The sequence below is a fragment of the Arvicanthis niloticus genome, chromosome 12 (assembly GCF_011762505.2).
Source record: "Arvicanthis niloticus isolate mArvNil1 chromosome 12, mArvNil1.pat.X, whole genome shotgun sequence".
NCBI lineage: Eukaryota > Metazoa > Chordata > Mammalia > Rodentia > Muridae > Arvicanthis > Arvicanthis niloticus.
In genome coordinates this window covers 2827656-2849086 of record NC_047669.1, presented here as the reverse complement: position 1 = coordinate 2849086, position 21431 = coordinate 2827656, and the positions used below count along the sequence as shown (strand labels likewise).

At 47.7% G+C, this 21431-nt stretch overlaps 1 protein-coding gene across 2 annotated transcripts in view; it reads left to right on the top strand.

The window, feature by feature from the left end:
• The first annotated feature begins 398 nt into the window (after positions 1–398).
• Positions 399–21431, top strand: part of Ppil2 (peptidylprolyl isomerase like 2) — a 26642-nt gene continuing 5609 nt past the window's right edge. The window contains exons 1-13 of one of the 2 annotated variants that reach the window (XM_034515093.2): positions 399–509; positions 1661–1710; positions 4943–4988; positions 7320–7382; positions 9440–9491; positions 13841–13892; positions 16083–16174; positions 16744–16833; positions 17512–17587; positions 18551–18711; positions 20334–20409; positions 20639–20745; positions 21111–21200. In XM_034515093.2, the coding sequence (XP_034370984.1) occupies positions 478–509; positions 1661–1710; positions 4943–4988; positions 7320–7382; positions 9440–9491; positions 13841–13892; positions 16083–16174; positions 16744–16833; positions 17512–17587; positions 18551–18711; positions 20334–20409; positions 20639–20745; positions 21111–21200 (987 nt within the window). In that variant the 5' untranslated portion in view covers positions 399–477. Of the gene's footprint in view, positions 510–1660; positions 1711–4942; positions 4989–7319; positions 7383–9439; positions 9492–13840; positions 13893–14858; positions 14913–16082; positions 16175–16743; positions 16834–17511; positions 17588–18550; positions 18712–20333; positions 20410–20638; positions 20746–21110; positions 21201–21431 lie in introns of those variants that run through there. The other variant, XM_034515094.2, reaches the window with a different exon arrangement.

Genomic DNA, 21431 nt, shown 5'->3' with positions numbered 1-21431 from the left:
TCCTGAGTTCAATTCCCAGCAACCACATGGTGGCTCACAACCATCTATCATGGGCTCTTATGCCCTCTTCTGTTGTGTCTGAAGAGAATGACTGTGTACTCACATACATTAAAAAAAAAAAAAAAAAAAAAAGTTGAAGGCCTTTAAATACAGAGGAGGCCAGGTCTGCGCGAGTCAGCCTAGCATAGCATGGACTGAACAAGTAGCCAGACAGTGCACAGATAAGTTTTTGAGGGCTTGGGGGAGGCCAACGCAGTTTGGTGGGAGACTGGAAAAGTGGATTCTACTCAAAGCCAGCAAGAGCCTCAGCCTAGCAACCGGTGCCTGCATGCAGTTCCCTGGGCACCTGGAAACCACAATTCCCAGAATGCCTACTTTCAACTTCCGGACCCGGTACATCGAGCTCCGGAAGTAGTTGAGAAAGCGGAGGCGCCGGACTCAGGGTATCGACTGTGTTCTCTTCGGTTCGTCGCCACCATGGGGAAGCGTCAGCACCAGAAGGACAAGATGTAAGTTGGGCCGCGTCTCTGTTCTCAGCTCGTCGTCGTGCTGAAGGTCATTTCCTGAAAGCTTCAGCTCTCGCAGGCGCGGTATCGTCCCTCAACGCAGCCTATGCGGGCCAGGGCGTTCTGCAGCCAGACTCACTTCTGGGGTTTTTCCCTACCGCCCACCTTTCTGCACGCGCGCTTTGCCCCTGAGTTGGTTATCTGCCCTGCACAGCCAGGTCTGCTTCGTCCTGACTCGAGCCTGCCAACCTACACACAGGTGACAGCCTTCTAGTTGAAGACTGGCGGGCCGTGCTACAAGTTCCCCTCTCATTTCCTACTGTAGTTTGTGTTTTCAGTCCTTGGGCTTCTTCCCTTTCCAAAGCCAGCCCTTAGGGGGATCGTATTTTTATCTGCGTATGATTTATTTCATTCCTCTTTACTGAACTTCCCCTCCCCTTGTCCCAGACCTTGTGGGTGTTTCCTTCCACTCTGTGATGGATCTGTTCTAATAGTCTCTCATGCACGAAGGCAGCAGCTTTTACTCAGTTCTCCACTTGGAAAACTTACAGCTTTCTCAAAACTAGCTTGCTAAAATTTTCACACCTAAGCCTGCTGTATCCCTTTTCCAGCCCAGCAGTTACATAGTGGGTCCCTGATTTAAATTCTCATCCTAACATAGTAGAAGCATGCACAGAGCGACTGTTAGATCATGTCTGGGTCCTGCCCAAAACCACCCACCAGCTTCCCTTCATACTTAGGCAAACACAGAGTACTTGCCGTGATCTTGGACTCATTGTGACTCAGCCGCTGCCCTTGCTTCTGTGTCTTTCTGCTGCTCTGCACCTCATCTCACTCTCTTCTGCTATCTCCTTTCTGGAATACATTCAGCGTGTCCTGCTCCAGCCTCAGTAAATGTTATTCCTGTAAAGTTCTTTCCCAGATCCTTGTATGCCTAGCTCTTTCTCCTGGTAGTCTATAAATCCAGTTCATTTCCTTCTGGATCAGGCACTGTTGGTGTGTTTTTATCTTTCTGTCTTTTGTGCTTATGTGCCTAGCATTGCAGATGTTTAATGTGTCTTTGCCAAGTGAGTGGGAGTTCTGTCATAAGTTACTTCTACAGCTTCTGTCCTGTCCGTGATGGGACCCAGTAACATATTCTCTGTCTTCCTCAGGTACATCACCTGTGCTGAGTACACTCACTTCTATGGTGGCAGGAAGCCAGGTAAGGAGATGCAGAATGATCCAGAACACTGACATTACAGTAGATAACTAGGTTGAGTATATAGTTGATAGAAGATGACATATTCTCAACATAGTAGAGTATACTTACATCTTAGAGGAGAGTTTTTTAAAATAGAACTTAAAATGGCCTTTTCTTTAGGAAGTGCTATAACCTTATTCTTTATAGGATTAAAGGAAGGTTAATGCCTAAAGTTGCCAAGACTGTAGAAAAGAGGATTTATTTATTTTATGTGCATTGGTGTTTTGCCTGCATGTATGTCTGTGTAAGGGTGCCGGATCCCCTGGAAAACTGGAGTGACCAAGGGCTGTGAGCTGCCATGTGGGTGCTGGTCCTTTGGAGCAGTAGCCAGTGCTCTTAGCTCTTAACTGCTAAGATATCTCTCCTGCCCCGTACTGTTTTTTTTTTTTTTTTTCTTTTGCAAAGATAGTCTTATTATGTAGCTCAGGCTGGTCTTGAACTCAAGATCCTTCTGCTCACCAGTACTGGAATTATAGGCATGTGCCACTGTGCTAGTCATAGTCACTGTTGTAATAACTAGTAAAGAATACATGCTTTAAAAAAAAATTCTATGTGCTGGGTGGTTGTGATGTACACCTTTAATCTCAGCACTCAGGAGGCAGAGGCAAGTGGATCTCTGTGAGTCTGAGGCCAGCCTGGTCTACAGAGTGAGTTCTAGGACAGCCAGGGCTACACGGAGAAACCCTACCTTGAAAAAGCAAACAAACAAACAAACAAACATATTGTATACATTCCTCAGCCCACGTGTTTAACTTACAGCTTTGTGCCTGCATGTTAGGTCAATGCTGTGGTAGTAAGATACGTCTCCAGCTTAAGAATAATGTGGTTGTGGTTTTGTATCTTTACATTTTCAAAGTGTTGGAGATCAAATCTAGGCCCCCAAATATGCTAAGCAAATGTTCCACCACTGAGCCACACCTACGGTCAGCCTTTAGTATTTTCTTTTAATCTAGGATTTTATCATTGTGTATATGACATGACTTCAGTCTGGGTGTGCCATTTTACCCATGTGGAAGGCAGAGGCCAACCCTGTGGGCTTGGCTGTCTTCTACCTTTTTGTGGGTTCCAGAAATCGAACTCAGGTGGTCAGGTTTACATGGCAAGAGCCTTTACCCACTGAGCCATGTTGCTGGCCTTCTGAGATTTATTTCGTTTTGTTTTACTTTGTAGCTCAGGCTAGCTTATACTATGTAGCTCAGGCAAACCTTGAACTTAAGATTCTTTTATGTCAACTTCTTGACATAAATGGACTTCCACTCTTGGTTCATGTTTTCTTTTTAAAGATTAACTTATTTGATGTGTATGAGTGATATGTGTGTATATGTGTGGTCTGTGAAGCCAGAAGAGGCATTAGAGGCCTTGGACCTGGAGTGATGGACTGTTCTGAGCCACCATGGGGGTCCTGGGAACTGAACGTGGATTCTCTGGAGGAGCAATAGTGCTCTTAAGAACTGAGCCATCTGTAGCTTGTGCGCTCGTGCTCTCTCTCTCAATCTCTCTCTCTCTCTCTCTGTATACATATGTATATATATGCCTCTGTGTGTGTGTGTGTGTGTGTATATATATATATATATATATATATATATATATATATATATATATATATGGTTTTCTATTTTATTTTTTGAAGGCGGAGTTTTCTTGTGTAGCCTGTCTGTCCTGGAATTCACTCTATAGACCAGGCTAGTTTTAAATTTACAGATTCGCCTGCCTCTGCCTCCCAAGTGCCACGATTAAAGGCATAAGCTAACATGCCTGGCCTTGATTTGTGATTTGATAATATCAAAAGAGGCTATGTAAATCCAGGTGTAGTGGTGCATGCTTTTAATCTCAGGACAGCCAGAGCTACACAGAGAAACCCCATCTCAAAAAAGCAAACAACAAAAAAAATCCCTGCATTTGTTTGCATGTGCAGGTGGGTGTGTGTGTTGGAGGCTAGAGGTCACAATGGGTGTCGTCTTCAATTGATAACTCTTCTTAAAAAAAATCTGTGTTTTCATACTATTTTGTATTATTTTTTATTTAAGACTTATTTGTGTGTGTGTGTGTGTGTCTGTCTGTCTGTCTGTCTGTCTATCTGTCTCTGTCTGTCTACATGAGTACATTCCACATGAATATGGTACCCTAGAGTCCAGAGGAGAGTGGGTGCTGGGAACCCAGCTCTGGTCCTCTGCAATAGTATTGAGTGCTCTTAACCTCTGAGCTATTTCTCCAGCCCCTTGTTTGTTTTTGAAACAGAAAACATCTCCATGTGGCCTTGGCTGCCCTGGAACTCACTATGTACATCAGGCTGGTTTTGAACTCATAGAAATTCTCCTGCCTCTGCCTCCAACTGCTAGGATTAAAGGTGTGCTTTGCTGCTCAGCCCATCTTGTGTTGAGACAGAGTCTGTCACTAAACCTATAGCTCACTGATGGGCTAGACTGGCTTGTCAGTAAGTTCCTTCTGTTTCTACCTCCAGTGAAGTACACTGAGCCACTGAGCCATTTCTCTAGTACCTATTATGTGTGCACCTGCTCTCAGAGATACCTGCCCATAGGTTCCCTGGTGAGTTACAGGCAGTTGTAAGCTACCACATGTGAGTGTTAGGAGCTGAACTTGGGTCTTGCATAAGAGCAGAGTGTGTTCTTAACTGCCCAGCCATCTTTCTAGGCCCCTACCAGAAGGTCTTTTTTTCTAAGATCTAACTTGCATTGTATACCAGACTGGCCTTGAATGCAGAGATATGCCTGCCTATGCTTCCCATGTGCTGGGATTAAAGGTGTGTGGCACCACTGCCCAGCAACTACCAAAAGATTCTTAATATAGGGCCTGGAGGTATAGTTCAGTGATGTGCCTAGCATATAGCATATATAAGGCCCTGGGTTTGGTCTCCAGCAGCTCATAACATGCTCTTCTCCCTCGAAACAACAGTAACAAAAGACTTAATTCATAGTAATGTAGTTTTTTTGTTTGTTTTTTGTTTTTTGAGACAGGGTTTCTAGGTGTACAGTCCTGGCTATCCTGGAACTTGCTTCGTAGACCAGGCTGGCCTCTAACTCACAGAGATCTACCTGTTTCTGCTTCCCTCTCAAGTACCAGGATCAAGGAGTGTGTCATCATGCCTGGCATAGTAATGTAGTTTTAATGTTAACTATTCATACTATGAAATACTTTCTAACTAGGTTTTCTGTTTTTATTTCATCTTAAACAGACATCACACAGACAAGTTTCCGCCGCTTACCTTTTGACCACTGCAGGTGAGAGCTTTAAAGCCTTCTGTTTCCCTCGGTATCAGTTGAGTATCATTTCTACCAAAATATGTGTGTGTGTGTTTTAAGATAGGGCCTTTTAGCTGTAGCTTGGGCTGACCTTGAATTCCTGAATCTCCTGCTGCTACCTCCTAAATATTAGGATTGCAGGCTACCTACCATACCTGCATATGGAGTATATTTGCATAGACAGTTGATCATTTTTTGAACTGAAAAATTCAAAATTTAAAATATCCTCAAATCGAAAACTTTTTGAGGCCGGGCGTTGGTGGTGCACGCCTTTAATCCCAGCACTTGGGAGGCAGAGACAGGCGGATTTTTGAGTTTGAGGCCAGCCTGGTCTACAGAGTGAGTTCCAGGACAGCCAGGGCTACATAGAGAAACTCTGTCTCGAGACCCCCCCCCCCAAAAAAAAAAAAAAAAAAAAGAGAAAACTTTTTGAAGCCTGATGTGACACTAAGAAAGTTAGAGTTTGGAGCACTTTGAATTTTAAGTTTAGGCATGCTCAACATGTGCCATTCTTGTGAACTTGACCCTTTGAGATGCATGCATGGTTTTGTCTGTGCCTCTCAAGATATCTAGGGCTGGGAGAAAGTGGGCCCAGCCCTGAGGACAGTGCATGGGTATTTCCTGTTCACTGTGTTTGTATTTACCAGCTTTGTTTTTTAGCTTCATTCATACCTTCTGAGGTTGGGTAGGCCCTCTTGTTAAGTGTATTTTGTGGCTGAGAGGACCAGTGCTTAGAAGAGTGGCATATACCCTGGTGTCACCTCTGGAAAGTAGCACTGCTGAGTGGTGATGCCTGTGATACTCAGTTCTCGTTCCAGATTATGTAGTAGCAGCGGCAGGGATAGTAAGGATTCAGGGCGGCCCTTCTTGCCTTCCTTGGGAACTCGGGTATTGGTGGGAAGGGGAGAGTGACTGTGATGCAGGGCTGTCAAGTGTTGCCTGGGGCAGAGGGACTGCTGTGAAAGCTCCCCTGGGCCCAGCAGTCACCACAGTTCCTCCCAAGGTTTCATCTGAATGTCAGATGGCTCATTTGAGGCCTGTCAGCCAGATGCCACAGTGCACTGAGAAAGGGAGAGAGGCTGCAGCACAGGACGCAAAGGGAGCAGACCACAGTGCAAGGCCTGGACATGGTTTTAATCCAGAAACTGGGCTTTGCTGCATCTGGACCCCCAGGAAGCCCTGAGCTGTGGTCATGGAAGGTGTTGCTCATGTTGGTCATCAGCTTTGTTGGAATGAGTACTTCCTGGTTTAGATTGGTCTTTGAGAGAGCACTGCTTGGTTCCCGTGCCTCTGGAGGCCGCTGACCCCACTGGTCCCTTTGGTCAGTTGTGGATGATGAATAGAGAATTTAGCTCTTCAGGATATCTGAGAACGAGCTCTCCACCATAATCCGTGGAACTGACTGCTTCTTCCAGCCACCTACTGGCTAGTTATAGTCAAAGGGTTTTGTTGTTGTTGGCTTTTGTTTTTTTCGAGACAGTGTAGCCCTGGCTGTCTGTATAGTGTAGACCAGGCTGGTCTCGAACTCAGATATCTACCTGCCTTTGCCTCCTGAGTGCTGGGATTAAAGGTATGTGCCACTCTGCTCTGCCAAAGATGTTTTTTAAAGATTTATTTATGAATATGAGTACAGAAGAGGGCTTTGGATTCCATTACAGATGGTTGTGAGCCACCATGTGGTTGCTGGGAATTGAACTCAGGACCTCTGAAGAGTAGTCAGTGCTCTTAACCGCGGAGCCATCTCTCCAGTCCTTGTTTTGTTTTTTTAAGATAGGGTCTGTATGCTGCTCTGGCTTCTGGTTGACCTGGAACTCACTCTGTAGACCAGGCTGGCATTAAACTCGAGAAGATTGGCCTGCCCCTGCCTCCAGTGGGATTAAGGGCTTGAGAGCAGCTGCAGACACAGGTGAAGAGCTGCTGTGGGGCTGAGGCTGCTGTGGGCCTCCACCCAGTCATGTTCCCAGCATGCATCAGGGTGGAGTACAGGCATAGTACACCACAGGGGCCTCAGTAAATCTCCTTGGGATGGGGGAAGATGGCTCTGGAGGGAAAGCTTAGTCTGACTGCTATGTAAGGGTCTAGAGAGGGAATCTCAGTCTTGCTTCCTCAAGGCCACCACGAGAGACCTCTCTTACATGACATGAAGTGGGCTGCTGCTGCCCCAAGTACTGAGGCACCTCCTGGGACAGCAGCTTATCCTTAGTGGTGTAGCGTCAGGGTCAGAGGGTACTTGGGATTGTCGGGAAGGTTGTGGGAAGCAGAGCGTGCTCAGTGTGCCTAGAAGCTGACTGGGATCTCTGTTCCTTTCAGTCTCTCTCTCCAGCCTTTTGTCTACCCAGTCTGCACCCCGGAAGGTGTCGTCTTTGACTTGCTGTGAGTTTCCTCTTGAATTTTTAAATGTATTTTTATTTGTGTGTATGTGCCCACCTACCCACCCACGGGGGGGGGGAAAGGGGGGAGGTATTTGTATATGTGCAATTGTGTTCAGGTATATGTGGAGGCCAGAGGTCGACCTCAGGGGACTATCTTTGTTGCTCTCAGCCTTATTTTTTTGAGACAAGACCTTGTTAGTGAACTTGGCTCTGTAAGCTAGACTGGCCGACCAGCAGGCTCCTGGTTCCACCTGTCTCAGTGCCTCCAGCTCCCACTAGAATTACAGATGGGTGCTGTCTTTTCTTTTTTTTTAAGATTTATTTATTTATGTATGTATGTGAGTACACTGTAGCTGTACTCACCATCAGATCTGTTACAGATGGTTGTGCGCCACCATGTGGTTGCTGGGAATTAAACTCAGGACCTCTGGAAGAGCAGTCAGTGCTTTTAACCTCTGAGCCATCTCTGCAGCCCCATTGTGTCTGGCTTTAACATGGGTGGTTCTTGGAATACAAATTTCAGGCTTTTGTGTTTGCATAGTACTTTATCCACTGAGTTATCTCCCCAGCGCTCTATATTTAATTTTGATTTAATAAATATGGCAGGATTTTTTATACCAATTAGAGAAAGGAATGTTGAGTTTGTGGCTGTAAGCAGGGTCAAGGTTACTAAAATCTTGTTCCTAGAAATCTCATGTCGTTTGTGTGATCCTGTTTGGTAACTGGGAAGGACAGCCAGGCCTTCAGGGACATGGCTCTGTGATGTCTAGCAGGCAGCACTAGCTGGCAGGCAGCACTAGCTGGCAGGTGCTGTTGGGATGCTTGAAATGAACATGAGTCCTTCTCCCCCATGTCTTAGAGGCCAGCTCCTCATGGGTGTGGAAAGAGACATGCTGGGTGTTCTCTTGATGAAAGCAGAGCTATAATGAAGTGCATAATTCCATGCATTATATTCTGAAGCACGGCACCCTGTTTTATGTTACAGCTAAGCTTGTTTTAGATCCTAAATATTTTTTCTAAAATTTGAAAAGAAAAAAAAAGGAAAAATACTTTAAAAATAGGACGATTTATTCCAATGATCTCAGGACCCAGGATCATCAGGGGGTGTTTATGTTCTCTTGGCCCTGTGCAAGGGGAGGGGGAGTCTCCCTCTGGCTGGTGTTGAATACCTGGGTTCAAGTGACTTTCCACTGTCATAAATCTCACAAATAGCTAGGCTTACCCCATGCATGTCTCACTGCTGCGTGTGGCTCACCGCTGTGCAGGCCATAGTATAACTTTTGATGCTGACCCAGTATTTTGTTATATAGATATACTCACATTTGTTTGCCCTTTTGCACAGTTAAGGTTGTTTATATATAACTTTGGTAAAACTTGTACAAATGCCAAGTGTAGCTCAGTGTAAAAGCACATTCTTAGTGTCAACAAGCCATTCCTTCAGTCTCCAGCACCGGAAAAACTCCAGTCACTGAATATATTTGCAAACACATGAATCTGTAAGTGCGCCCCTTTAAGGTTCTCTTCCCGTTTGCAGTCAGGTGCCGCCCGATCTCCACTCTCATCTGGGCGCAGCTATAAGGCCTCAGGTGGTGTCACTGCCAACAGTGCACTCTGGTGATCTTTTTTTTCTGTTTTCTTACTTTATTTTTTTTTAACGATTTATTTTTATTTATGTGTATGAGTACACCCTGCTTTCCTCAGACACACCAGAATAGGGCATCAGATCCCTTTGCAGATGGTTGTGAGCCACCATGTGGTTGCTGGGAATTGAACTCGGGACCTCTGGAAGAGCAGTCAATGAGCCATCTCTGTAGCCCCTTGTTTCCTGTTTTAAGATATAATTTTATGTGTGTGGATGTCTTACCGCATGCCTGTCTGTGCAGCACTTGTGCAGTGCCTATGGGAACTGGGAGAGGACGTGGGTTCTGTGGAACTGGAATTACAGATGGTTGTTATTGCCTTGTCATGTGGGCGCTGGGAGCTTGGGCCCTATGCTCTTTGTTCCTGAGCCATCTCTCCAGCCCCATGGTGACACTTTGTGTTCTCTCTTCTCATCAGGAACATTGTTCCATGGCTTAAGAAGTATGGGACCAATCCCAGCAATGGAGAGGTAGGTGCTTATGCCGAGTTCTGTGCTGCCGGCGGGAGCTCCTGCTCCTGTCTTTGCTTTGTCTGTGCCGTTCTCATGTATTCAGCAGTAGAGACCTGCTCACAGAACCTGGGAATGACAGTCCTGTGCTTTCCAGAAATGTTGCCTCTGTGTGCACACATATGAGTATGTACTTGGCACACTTTACTTGCAGATTCTGTGTTCTTGGATTCAGTCACCCATGCTCATAAAGAAGTATTTGTGAAAGGTTGTATGTGAATGAATATCTATATGCTTTCTCTTGTCATCATTTCCTAAGCAGTATCAGAATAATTGTGTTTAGCATTTAGACTGTGGTAGATAGCCGGCAATCAGGAGATGTTGATGTTGATGGGAGGACATGTGTAGGTTCTGGTCAAATGCTCCAGCATTTTATGAGACTAGAATATTTCTGGATTTTGGTATCCAGAGCAGTCTTGGTACTAATCTCCTGTGAATGTATACTGTTGTCTGTATTTTAGTTTGCTTGAGACAGCGTCATCTTCTATAGCCCAGGCTGTCTTCTCAGTCACGACAGTCCTGTCTTAGCCCCGTGTCCAGCTGCCTGTTTTTCTCTTGAGTTGGATCATAGTGGGTGCTCTGCTGTGTGTGCTCTGCAGGATGCTGGGGCGTCTCAGAGTGTTAGTGCAGAAAGCACAGCCTTTTCTGGGACACTGTTGGTTAAAAAGTATGGTTTTTACATTTATTTGTTTAATTTTGAGTGTGTGTGTGTTTAAGCTTGTATGTACACCTGCGTGGGTGCATTTACCATGGCACAGGGTTAGAGGGCAACTTGTGGGAGTCAGTTCTCTCCTCCCACCATGTGGGTTGGTTCTAGGGATCTGACTCAGGTTGGTAGGCTTGGTAACAAGTGACTTTACACACCAAGCCATCTTTGGTCTAGTGTGTCTGTGGCTGGGCTGAAGTGAAACCTCTGTCATTTGCCTGCTGCAGCAGATGTACAGGCATGTACATTTCTTGAGCACAAGAGTATTTTACTAAGTCAAAAGTAGCTACTGGCCAACTGCCCTTCAAAGTTGTTTTAACCCCTTAAAAACTGTGTGTAAAAGAAGATACTTCTTGTCTATGACCTTGACAATTCTGGGTATTGTCTGGGTTGTTTTGTCTTGGTTTTCGAGACAAGGGTTTCTCTGTGTAGCCCTGGCTGTCCTAGAACTCATTTTACAGACCAGGCTGACTTTGAACTCAGAGATCCGTCTGCCTCTGCCTCCCGAGTGCTGGGATTAAAGGTATGTGCTAGCACTCCTGGCTCAGTTTGCTTTTTTAAATGGGTAGAAAGAAATCCTTATTTACATCAGCTAAGTCACTTGTTGTATGTCCTGCACACAGGTCTAACACTGGGACTTCTGCCACTCAGAAGAATATTTTTAGATTGTAGCTCATTCTCTAGTCTTATTTTCCACACATTTTACTAAGCCTTTAGTCCTTTGGTCCCTTTGCATCTCAGAGGTCTGTCTCTTTTCCTTCTGTGGGCCTAGTTCTTCATCTATTCAGCTGTACTTGTTAAGGCACCAACTTGGTATGTGCTAGGTCTGACGTGGGAAGCGGGCAGTCAGGTCAGCTGTGTCACTGCAGTGACACAGAGGGATGGAGAGGAGAGGCGGATAAATAATGGGCTGAGATGTCTCTTTAGAGCTGCTATTATGCTTAGTCCTGAGAACAAGAGAGATGGTGGCATTTAGATGCCATATTGGGGAACCTTCATGGCCCTAGACTTAATCTGGGTAGGTTGGAAGCCCAGGCAGGGTCATTACCTGACCTGTATTGAGGACAGCTCTGGATTTGTCAGGAAGGAGCCTAGTGGCCCCGGGGAGAGCAGTCAGGGATCATACGATTGTTTGGGCAAGAGGCAGAGAAAAAGGAGAGAACAGTGGAGACTGACCCAGCAAACTGTCCTTAGCGCAGTGTGTATTCTCAGCAGTCACTGAGCACAGTTTAGCAAGAGCTTCCTGAGTAGTTGTCACTGTCCTGATCAGCAGTAAGGGCTGGTGGGACCTGGTTCAGGGTCTGAGGCCAGGCCCACTGTACTGCTGGTGCCAGTGTGACCAATCTTAAGGCGATTACCTCCTTCAAGAGCCTCTTTTGAAGTAAAGTCCCGTGCACAGGTTCCTGAGGGTTGTAAACTTTGGAGGAACATTTCCACTCGGATATAGGGAGCTCTTAATATGTTTGGTATGGTGACCCTGTCTTCCTGTTAGAGCACTTCTCAGAGCCCTTGGGTTGGGGACATAGCTCAGTAGTAGAGCACTTGCCTTGCTCACTTGCTTCTAGGAGCCTTTGGTTTACATCTTCTGGCACCCTGCCACCCCCCCCCCAAAAAAAAAAAAAAAAAAAAAACAGAAAACAAAACAAGTACAAACAAAAAAAAAGTACACACACAAAATCCCAAACAAAACAAAATCGTTTAAGACTCTAACCTACTGGGTGGCAGGAAGCTGGCTGTAGTCTTTCTGGCTCTGGTGACACTCTGGGACTGGTTTGGGGTTCCAGGGACTTTGCAGTGTAAATGCACGTTGCCTGTTTCTTCCCTGTTCTGGAGGAAAGGGGGGCTGTGCTCCACACGTGCTCTTAGACTGTCTCTAATGCCTGTGAGGTCCTCTTCAGCTGTGTGGTCTCACCTACCTCCCGAAGGGGTTTGCTTTTCTTCCTTGGTGTTCCACGCTTGAGAGTGTGGCTGACAATCACAAAGCTGTAGGAGCTTTTTCCGAGGGCCCAAGCTGGGATGACACCATTTACTGGTTTCCTCATTATGAGGTCCCTGCCTTACCTTGTAGTTGGTTGTGCTCTGCCTTGCTGACCTCTGCAGCTGTGACTACCTAGGGATGTCACCCTGGAACTCCCTGCTGCAGCCTGCCCTTTGCTGTCTGTTAGTGTTGTCTGCCACCTCTGTTCCCAATCTGCTGCCTCTGCTACCTTGTCTACAGTTGTCCCCATGATCTCTATGACCTCTTCCTCTTTTCTTTCTTTCTTTTTTTTTTTTTTTTTTTTGGTTTTTGGTTTTTCGAGACAGGGTTTCTCTGTGTAGCCCTGGCTGTCCTGGAACTCACTCTGTAGACCAGGCTGGCCTCGAACTCAGAAATCCACCTGCCTCTGCCTCCCAAGTGCTGGGATTAAAGGCGTGCGCCACCACTGCCCGGCCTCTTCCTCTTTTCTGATGGACGTTGTTACTCCATTTACCCCGGGTGTATCTTACAATTTGCATCACAGGTGCTCTTAGGGATATCAAATCTTGTCATTTGGGCTGTTTTCTGCAGCATCCAAAGTACATATAGCTTTTACTTTGGTCACAGCTAGAGGCTGAGGCCATTTTCTTTGTTCATGGAACCCCATAGGGGTGTCTTCTGGCTTAGCACTCCTCTGCGGGCATCCTGACTCCCTCCCGGCCATACCTAGGTCCTTATCCACGTTAAGCATGCATGAGCTATAGCATCAGCCTTTTCCACTTTCAGTGTTTGGTTTCCTTTTAAACAATCCTTGTACTGTAGTATAAGCAGAGTACATAGGTGCTCTCACTAGCTTTGTTACATTTATTCATTTTGTGTGCATGTGCATGTACGTGTGCATGTGTGTCAGGGTACAGCTTGTGGGAGTTCTGTCTTTCCTCTGTGTAGGTTAGGCTCAGTGATAACACCTTCACCGGGTCTTGGGTTTCCTACTAGTGTTAGACATATTCATTTTTTTATTTTACTTAGTACCTTTATTATGATGATGACGTGGGTATTTGAATGCCATGGTGCAAATGTGGGCAGAGGATAGTTTCAGGAGTTGGTTCTCTCCCTCCACTGTGGGTTCCAGGGACTGAGTTCAGGTTTCCAGGCTTGTGTGAAGTCCAGGGCCATCTCAGTGGCCCTATACGCATTTTGAATTTCAGAAGTCAGGTGTTCAGACAAGGGCTGGATATGGAGTTCGGTGGTAGAGCACACACTTAACACGTATAAGGTCCTGGGTTTGGTAGCTGGCACCAACAAGAAGGTTCAGACATTGTAGAAATACACACCAGTCTTTACTCCACACCCTCCTCAGTCAACCCAGTGACACCCCTTACATTTGGTGGTTTGTGTGTTTATAACCTGGGGATCTGCTCACAGCCTGGGGTTTACAGATACATCAGTGCAACTACTGAGCAGTTCTACAAGTCCCAGGAGTCCTGGCTGTGTCGTGGAGACTTCTCTGAGAGATTTCCATTTCTGTATAAGCTGCAGAGGGTCAGTTGTGTGGAGAGCTTTCCTTTTTGTCCCTGTTGCTCCTGTCCTGGTAGCCTCTGTGTTACTTCACTCCTTATTCATTATTATTAATTATATGTCTTCCAGAAACTTGATGGGAAGTCCCTGATCAAGCTGAACTTTGCAAAGAACAGTGAAGGTGAGAGTCCCTTTTGTACCCAGCTCCAGGACTGGCCCACAGAGACCCACCCCAAGCTCCTACTGTCACCAACTTCCTGTCTAGTAATCAGGCATTTCTTTCTTTTCTCTCATGGTTGGAGGTTGAGCATGGGGCCACACACATGCTAACCCAGTGTTCTATCTCAGAGGCTCATCTCCAGCCTCTCTCCTTCCTTTCTGACACTGGCTTTTGGTTTTCCAGCTGTCACATGACTCCTCGAAGGTTTGGGTGGTTTAAGTAAGGATAGGAGGATCTCACAGAAGCATTGGGCTGTTGTGAGCTGCTAGTACCATAGTTGGGCTCTGTACACAAGCCATACCTGGCTGAGGCTGTGGGCTGCTCGTGATTGTAGGTGGAAGTTGCTCAGAGCAAGGCCCAAGGGTGGCCAGCCCAGCTATGGTTGTGGGTGTTTGGGAAGCATTTCCTACTCCAGAGCAGACTGTCATCACCTCTGCCCCACTTGGAGCCTCCTACTCTGAGCCCCTTTGTGGCCTCTTGTTGCCTATCCAGATAATGAAGCTGCAGCTGCCGTGCTCCCATCCTGTGGTCCCATCGATCTTGTGCAGACCCTTTGCGGTCTTGGCTAAGAGGTCTCTTTCCACTCTGGTACAAGTGCTATGGGCAGGTTTGCTGTCAGTGCTCACTGGGTGTTTTCCAGGGAAATGTTGCAAGCATAGGGAGGGGAAGGCATCTTTCTCCATTGTCTGATAGACAGCAGCAACCTTGGGTTCATAGGTCGTATGTGTCTCATATTGAATGGATCTTCCTGTACTACCTTTCTGGAGACATGCAGGTGGGGGTGAGGTGCGTGTGCATTTGTGTGTAGCTGTGCATGCATGTGTGCAGCCCTGAGTGAGAAGAGCTTTCATTGGGGGCGGAATCTAGGCAAAAGATGACTAGTGCATCAGATGTCCTCTCTGTTCTAGACAGAAGTAAAGGAAGGAAAGGCACCAGCAAGACAACTACTGAGGGCAGCAGACAGGCCTGAGAGGAGACTTGGTAAGAGGGAGCTGTGTGAAGATATGGGAAGAACAATCCAGGCAGAGATGTGTCCGTGCATGGCAGAAGTTTAATGCTGTGGAAACCATCTCAGCCTTGGGTAGAGGCTGGGCACTCAGGAGGCAGAGAGTTGGATCTCTGTGTTTTCAGGCCAGCTGGTCTACAGAGCTAGTTCCGAGACAGCCAGATCTACACAGAGAAACCCTGTCATGAAACAAAACAACAAGAAAAATATGACTTATACCTTAATAGTAGCATGTGACACACTTAAAAAATAAATGAACAGGAATTCCCTGGCCACATCAGATATATACCCAGTGGTTAAGTGGTTAAATTTCCTTTTTTTTTTTTTTTTTTTTTTTTGGTGGTATGTGTGCATATGCTGAGTGAGCTTGTGTGGGTGATTTTTTATACTGATTTTTTAAACTGAGATTTTTAGAAGTCTATCTAGATGCATGTGGGCAACATGACTGTTTGCTCCCCCACCCCACTGTCTATTGGGATTCACTAGACAAGGCCCCTGCTGGATGGGAGGTCATCTATTGGGGCTGGCTAGCTGAGTGGAGAGCTAGGTGAGGAAGGCTAGGAGATAAAGATGAAGAGAGATGGAAAGTGCTGGAGGCAGGGTCTCTGGAAAGATAAACTTTATCCTGTCTGGCATGACTTGGCATGACTTTAAGAGGAGAAAGTGTCACCTGAGCCAGTCTGGAAGCTGCCAAACTGTTCTGAGGAAGGCAGCAGTGGGGGCTTGGTCTTGTAAGATGAGCTTGAGTTTGAGTTAAAGCTGAGGAATGGAGCTTGAATAGCTGCCATCCCTGGGTTCCTGGGTCTTGGTAGCTGGCCTGAGGTTTGCCTTCTTCCTTTTCTGACCACTCCTAGTTCCTCTGTCTCATTGCTTCTCTGTCCCATGCTCCTTGTCTCCCTCCAGCCTCCCTTCTTCCCTCTCCTTGCCTTGTGGTACTTGTTGGATGTAGAACTTAGCACATCCTAGGCAAGTGCACTGCTGCTCCTTTTCAGTGTCACTTGGAGATGACGTCACAGTAAACTGTCCGGGTGGCCTTGTGCTCTGTTCTTCTGTTTCCTGGGTAGCCACAGTTAAAATACGTGCTGTCATGATTGTTGAGTCAAAGCCCTTGAGGGCCACTAGCCCTGTGCGTGCTTTCTTTCTAGGGCAGTACCACTGTCCAGTGCTGTACTCCGTGTTCACTGACAACACCCATATTGTGGCCATCAAGACAACTGGCAACGTCTACGCCTATGAGGTAGACCCCCACTGCAGTGAGTGGGACCATCTAATGTTGGGCCCTCTCGTGTGGCTGGCCGAGTGCTGAGGGTGAACCAGGAACAGTGAGCATGCCTGTCATGGCTTTCATAGCCTCCAACACAAGACATCATCTCTAAAATAAAGGTCAGGTGACTCCGGTGGCCTTTGGACCTGACACCCAAGCAGGCAGTTTGGGCTGCCTAAGCAACGGCTCCTTGTATCCTGGAAAGTCTTCCTGTCTTCAGCATGGACCGGACTCTGGAAGGAACGCAGGAGTAAAGGGAGATAAATGGAGGCCAAGCTCTTAGGAAGGAGAAGGGGCCAGGTTGGCAGAAGGGACAGGAGCTCTCTCTATTCCTGGCTCAGTCTAGGATGAAGATAGGACATGATTCAGGAGAGCCCACGTTGGAACTCTTGCCTGAAGCAGACAGCTTAGCTCGGCTAGTCTCTGCCAGGCAGATGAGAGAGAGCACTTGAAACTACCCCAGAGTGGCTGTGTGTGGTCATTTACCTCATATGTCTGTGCCAGGGCCCAGAGGGAACAGTGATTTCTCTGTCCTGCTGTAGGCAGTGGAGCAGCTCAACATCAAGGCCAAGAACTTGAGGGACCTGTTAACTGATGAGCCCTTTTCCAGGCAAGACATCATCACCCTGCAGGTAAGTAGCTTCACGGGAAGCACCTCACCTTGACTCGGCTCCACTCTCCGCCTCCCAGCTTTCTTCTCCAGGCGTGGTGGTCTTCTGCACCAGAACATCTCTGGCTGCTGCTCCCCAGCTGTTATGTGGTGCCATCCCCTTCCCCCACAGCCATTGCCATAACTGCATCTGGCTCTCACGTCTCCTGTATGAGGGCTATACCTGCCCCACAGCTGTCTTAGGTCCCAGGACACTTTTGGCTGCTTTTCAGGTCCTACCCCTGCTCCCAGAGCAGCATCTGCAGTTGTCCCCATGGTGGTGTGTGGATGGCCTGGAGGGAGCATTGGCTAGGCTAGGGTTAAACTGCTCTGCCTTGTTCCTTTCTGATTGAAGCTTGGTCCATTGGTTTCTCAGTGCACATCTTGTGCTACCTGGCAGCAAGCCTCATGATTTATTTTTGTGGACTAGAGGCAAGGCACACTGCCTGATGAGCAGGTAGGCAGTCTGTGCTCTGGACTTGCACCACTGTGCTTGTCACTGGGTCAGGGCATGGCCTCCTTCCCTGCTTCACACTCCAGTCCTGACCCAGCTCAGCTGTGGCCTCTTTCCTGCAGGCACCTGTCCAGTACGTGCTGCAGGGGCTTGAGATGCTTGACACAGTCCGGCTGTACTACTTCTGAGTGTTCTCTTCTCTCACAGGACCCCACCAATTTGGACAAATTCAATGTTAGCAACTTCTTCCATGTGAAGAATAACATGAGAATTATAGATCCAGGTATGGACACCTAAAGGCTGCTGTGAGTAGAGCACAGGTTCTTGGGCAAGTTCCTCCTTCTGGGGCCAGACACTAGGGCTCCAGAGTGGCTTTTCACTAACTAGCTTTCAGATTTTGGGAAGCCTTGACTATCTGAAACTTGCTATCTCAATAAGGCTTAAATATGAAGCGTTCCTCCTGCGTTTGCCGTCTAAGTAGATATGCTGGCATTACAGGCATGCACTACCATGTCTGTTAGACGGTTAAGCAGCTGACTCCTCTTGGAAACACCAAGACACCTACCTTTACCTAGCTCTGATGGCACTGTGCTTTCTGGATTGCTGTTGGCCTCTCTTCTTTCCAGCGCACAGTGACAGAGGGCGACAGGTGAGACGGGGTGACGTCAGACTTGTCTAGGGCACAGACTAGGTCCTTGGTCCTCCCACTTCCTGTGTGCGGTCCATGCCATTGAGCACACGATAGCATGCTACGGAGTGGCTCAAGTTTCTGAGCTCACTTGTTCCATACCGAGGAGTCAGCTACACACAGCTCAGGATAACTGAGCTCAGGAGACCCAGAGGCCAAGCCTTGGGAAATGTCACCGCCCAGTAAGTTACAGCCTCTGGCCTAGCAGGCAACATGTGACCTTCCTTCCCTTGAAATAAACAATTTTAAATTCACAAAAGCAAAACATAATTGTGAAAAGGCTGCAGTAGGTAATACAGTAGGTGACATCCCTTCAGGCATGAGGCAGTGTCTTCTGTATGCTCCCTCCCCCACACCCCCTTGCTGCAGCTACTAGGACCCCTGCCAGACGATCAAGGGCAGTAAGTGATGGCGGTGCTAAGGCCGGAGAACCCTGCCCTAATCAACTCACCTGTGGCTGCTTCTCATGTGGCCAGCTCCATCCGTCTCTACTCCTGTTAGCTCATCTTGAGGCTCTCTGGGGCCTTGGCTGCCCAGTTCCAATGCACTGTTTTGTAGATGAGGAAAAGGCGAAACAAGACCCATCTTACTATTTGAAAAATACAAATACGGAGACACGAGAGACACTACAGGAGCTCTACAAAGAGTTCAAAGGAGATGAGATCTTAGCAGCCACCATGAAGCCACCTGAGAAGAAGAAGGTGGACCAACTGAATGCCGTGAGTGGGGCACTCTGGTTCTGCCTCTGAGCCGTGGAAAGATCCCAGGGGAAGGTCCTGACAGGGCCTGGGATGCATTTGGTGGCATAGTGGCTGGGACCCTCCCAGTACTGTGGGGCCATCGAGGGCTGCTGGGATGACTGGGCCCCAAACAGATCAGAAGGGAGTAGCACACTCTTGGGGTGGAGGAATAGTTGACAATCTGGGGTCCCATGGCAACAGTGGTTCAGCAGAAAAAGGGCTGCCTTGTGCTGTGGGCCCTGACACAGGCTTCAGCGACCAAGCTACCTGTTGTCCTTGGCGTTCCAAAAGCAGCTTTTACTTTTCAGGACAGAGATAGGAGGCCTGGGGTTGTTATAGCTACCAAGGTCTCAGACCTTATCTGGGCCTAACTGGGGGTGGGGGGGCATGTGTGTCTGCCCTACGCCCTGGTGCTGGGATGTCTCCAGCACACTGAGCAGATGGGTGTTGTCTTTCTCCCATTTAGGCTGAGTCTGGAGAGCCTGAGCCATGGGGACGCAGAGGTGGAGTGGGAAATTCAAGTCCCTCTATAATTCCCTGTCTGAGCACAGCCGTTGCAGCTCTGGGCATTACTGAACTGTACAGCAGTCCTCTCTAGTTTTCCTTCCTCTATATGATGAAAAAAGTACATTTATTCCATGTACTGTTGTATATAAAAATGATCTGGACTAGGGAGATGGATCAGTGGTTAAGAACACTTGACTCTGTAGAGAACCCAGGTCTGTTTCCCAACACTGACAATAGCAGCTCACAGCTGTCAGGGGATCTAACTCCTCCTTTTGATCTCTGAGAGCACCAGACATATGTGTGATGTATAAATACTTGTGCAAGCAGGGCACTCATACATATAATTGGGGTTTTTGTTGTTGCTGTTTTTGCTTTTCAAGACAGGGTTTCTCTGTATTTCTGGCTGCCTGGAATTCACTTTGTAGACCAGACTGGCTTTGAACTCACATAGATCACCTCCCTCTGCTTCCTAAGTGCTGGGAACTTGGGAAGGTGTGAACCACCCTACCTGGTAACATCTCTCTCTCTCTCTCTCTCTCTCTCTCTCTCTCTCTCTCTCTCTCTCTCTCTCTCTCTCTCTCTCTCTGTCTCTGTCTCTGTCTCTGTCTCTGTCTCTGTCTCTCTGTATTTTTTTTTTTTTTTTAAGAAACCTGGTGTTGGTGGCACACACCTTTAATCCAGGTGCTGAGGAGGCAGAGGCAGGCGGATCTGTGAGTTCAAGGCCAGCCTAGTCTACAGAGTGAGTTCCAGGACAGCCAGGGATGCACAGAAAGAAACTCTTACCTTGAAAAAACAAAACCAAAAAACCTTCAGAAATAAACTTACAAGTGCCTTTGTAGCAGTATCCTGGGAGAAGGCAGCGAGAGTGTGGTGGACAGTCCTGTCTTGACTGGCTGCTGTTAGTTGTAACCTATAGAGTCTCACTCCCTCACCTAGGCCTTTGATTGTTCCTTTGCGTACCAGTCATCTGACCCTCTGGTTTTTACCAGCTCTCAGTTTGTACTGGGCTCTCCCTGTGCCTATGGGTGGTGGTCAGGGAGGCTGCACTTGAAGGAGAGGTGATGGTGGGGTGTAAGCACGTGGTTCTCTTGCAGGCTCACTACTCCACAGGGAAGGTCAGTGCGTCCTTCACCTCTACCGCCATGGCTCCCGAGACCACGCATGAAGCAGGTACTCGCTGCCTCCACCTCCTCTTCACTGGGACAGAACTCACACTGGTAGCAAGTGGGGCTTTCTGCTTCCTTGCCTCTGCATCCCCCTTGGCTCCTGCATTCTTCTCAGAGCTGGGCACGCTTGACAAGAGGCTCCTTAGTGCTGATCTTGTGCGGCATGCCATGGGGCCTGAATGCAGGAGGCGTCTGGGTGCAGGGCACTCGTAGAGCTCAGGACTTGTTTGCAGCTGTCATTGATGAAGATGTGCTGCGATACCAGTTTGTGAAGAAGAAAGGCTATGTGAGGCTGCACACCAGCAAGGGCGACCTTAACCTAGAGCTGCACTGTGACCTGGTGAGTGTGATTCTGGGCCACTGGGTAGTTCTGCCTTAACTGTGGAGCTATGGTTAGTTTGCTTATAAGAAGTCTTGCCTGACTCCACCTGAGAACCAAAAGGGCCCGGACTTCCTTCTCTGGGGTCCCTTTAGCAACCTACCTCCTTGGTTGCTTGGTAAGTGTATGTGTAAGTCCTGGGAAAGGGCCCTGACTCTCTCTCTGTTCCCCCATGTGTCCTATGGCTGCAGGACTCTGGCTTAGCTTTTAGAGGTCAGACTGAGTCAAAGCCAAACGGCAGGTAGCTTTCTGCTTTGATAAAGGTCTGCGTGTCTTGTACCTCTGTTATTAACTACTGTGCCTCATGGTGTTGGGATATTTTGCAGACACCAAAAACCTGTGAAAACTTCATCAAGCTCTGCAAAAAACAGTATTATGATGGGACCATCTTTCACAGGTCCATCAGGAACTTTGTGGTGAGTGGTACGGGTTGGTGTGGCTATAGATGCTTGATGGATGACATGGGCAGCATCCAGGAGATAAGCAGGCTCATACCTGCCCTGATCCAGATACCTTGTTCCAGGCCATGTGTGGCCAGGGTAGGGTCTTCAGGTGTATCTCGTGCCAGCAATCCTTTAGCTGGTCCTTCAGTGTTCGCCCAGTGACCTGGGGTCAGAGAGGAGATCCCTGTCCTCACCGTAGCACAT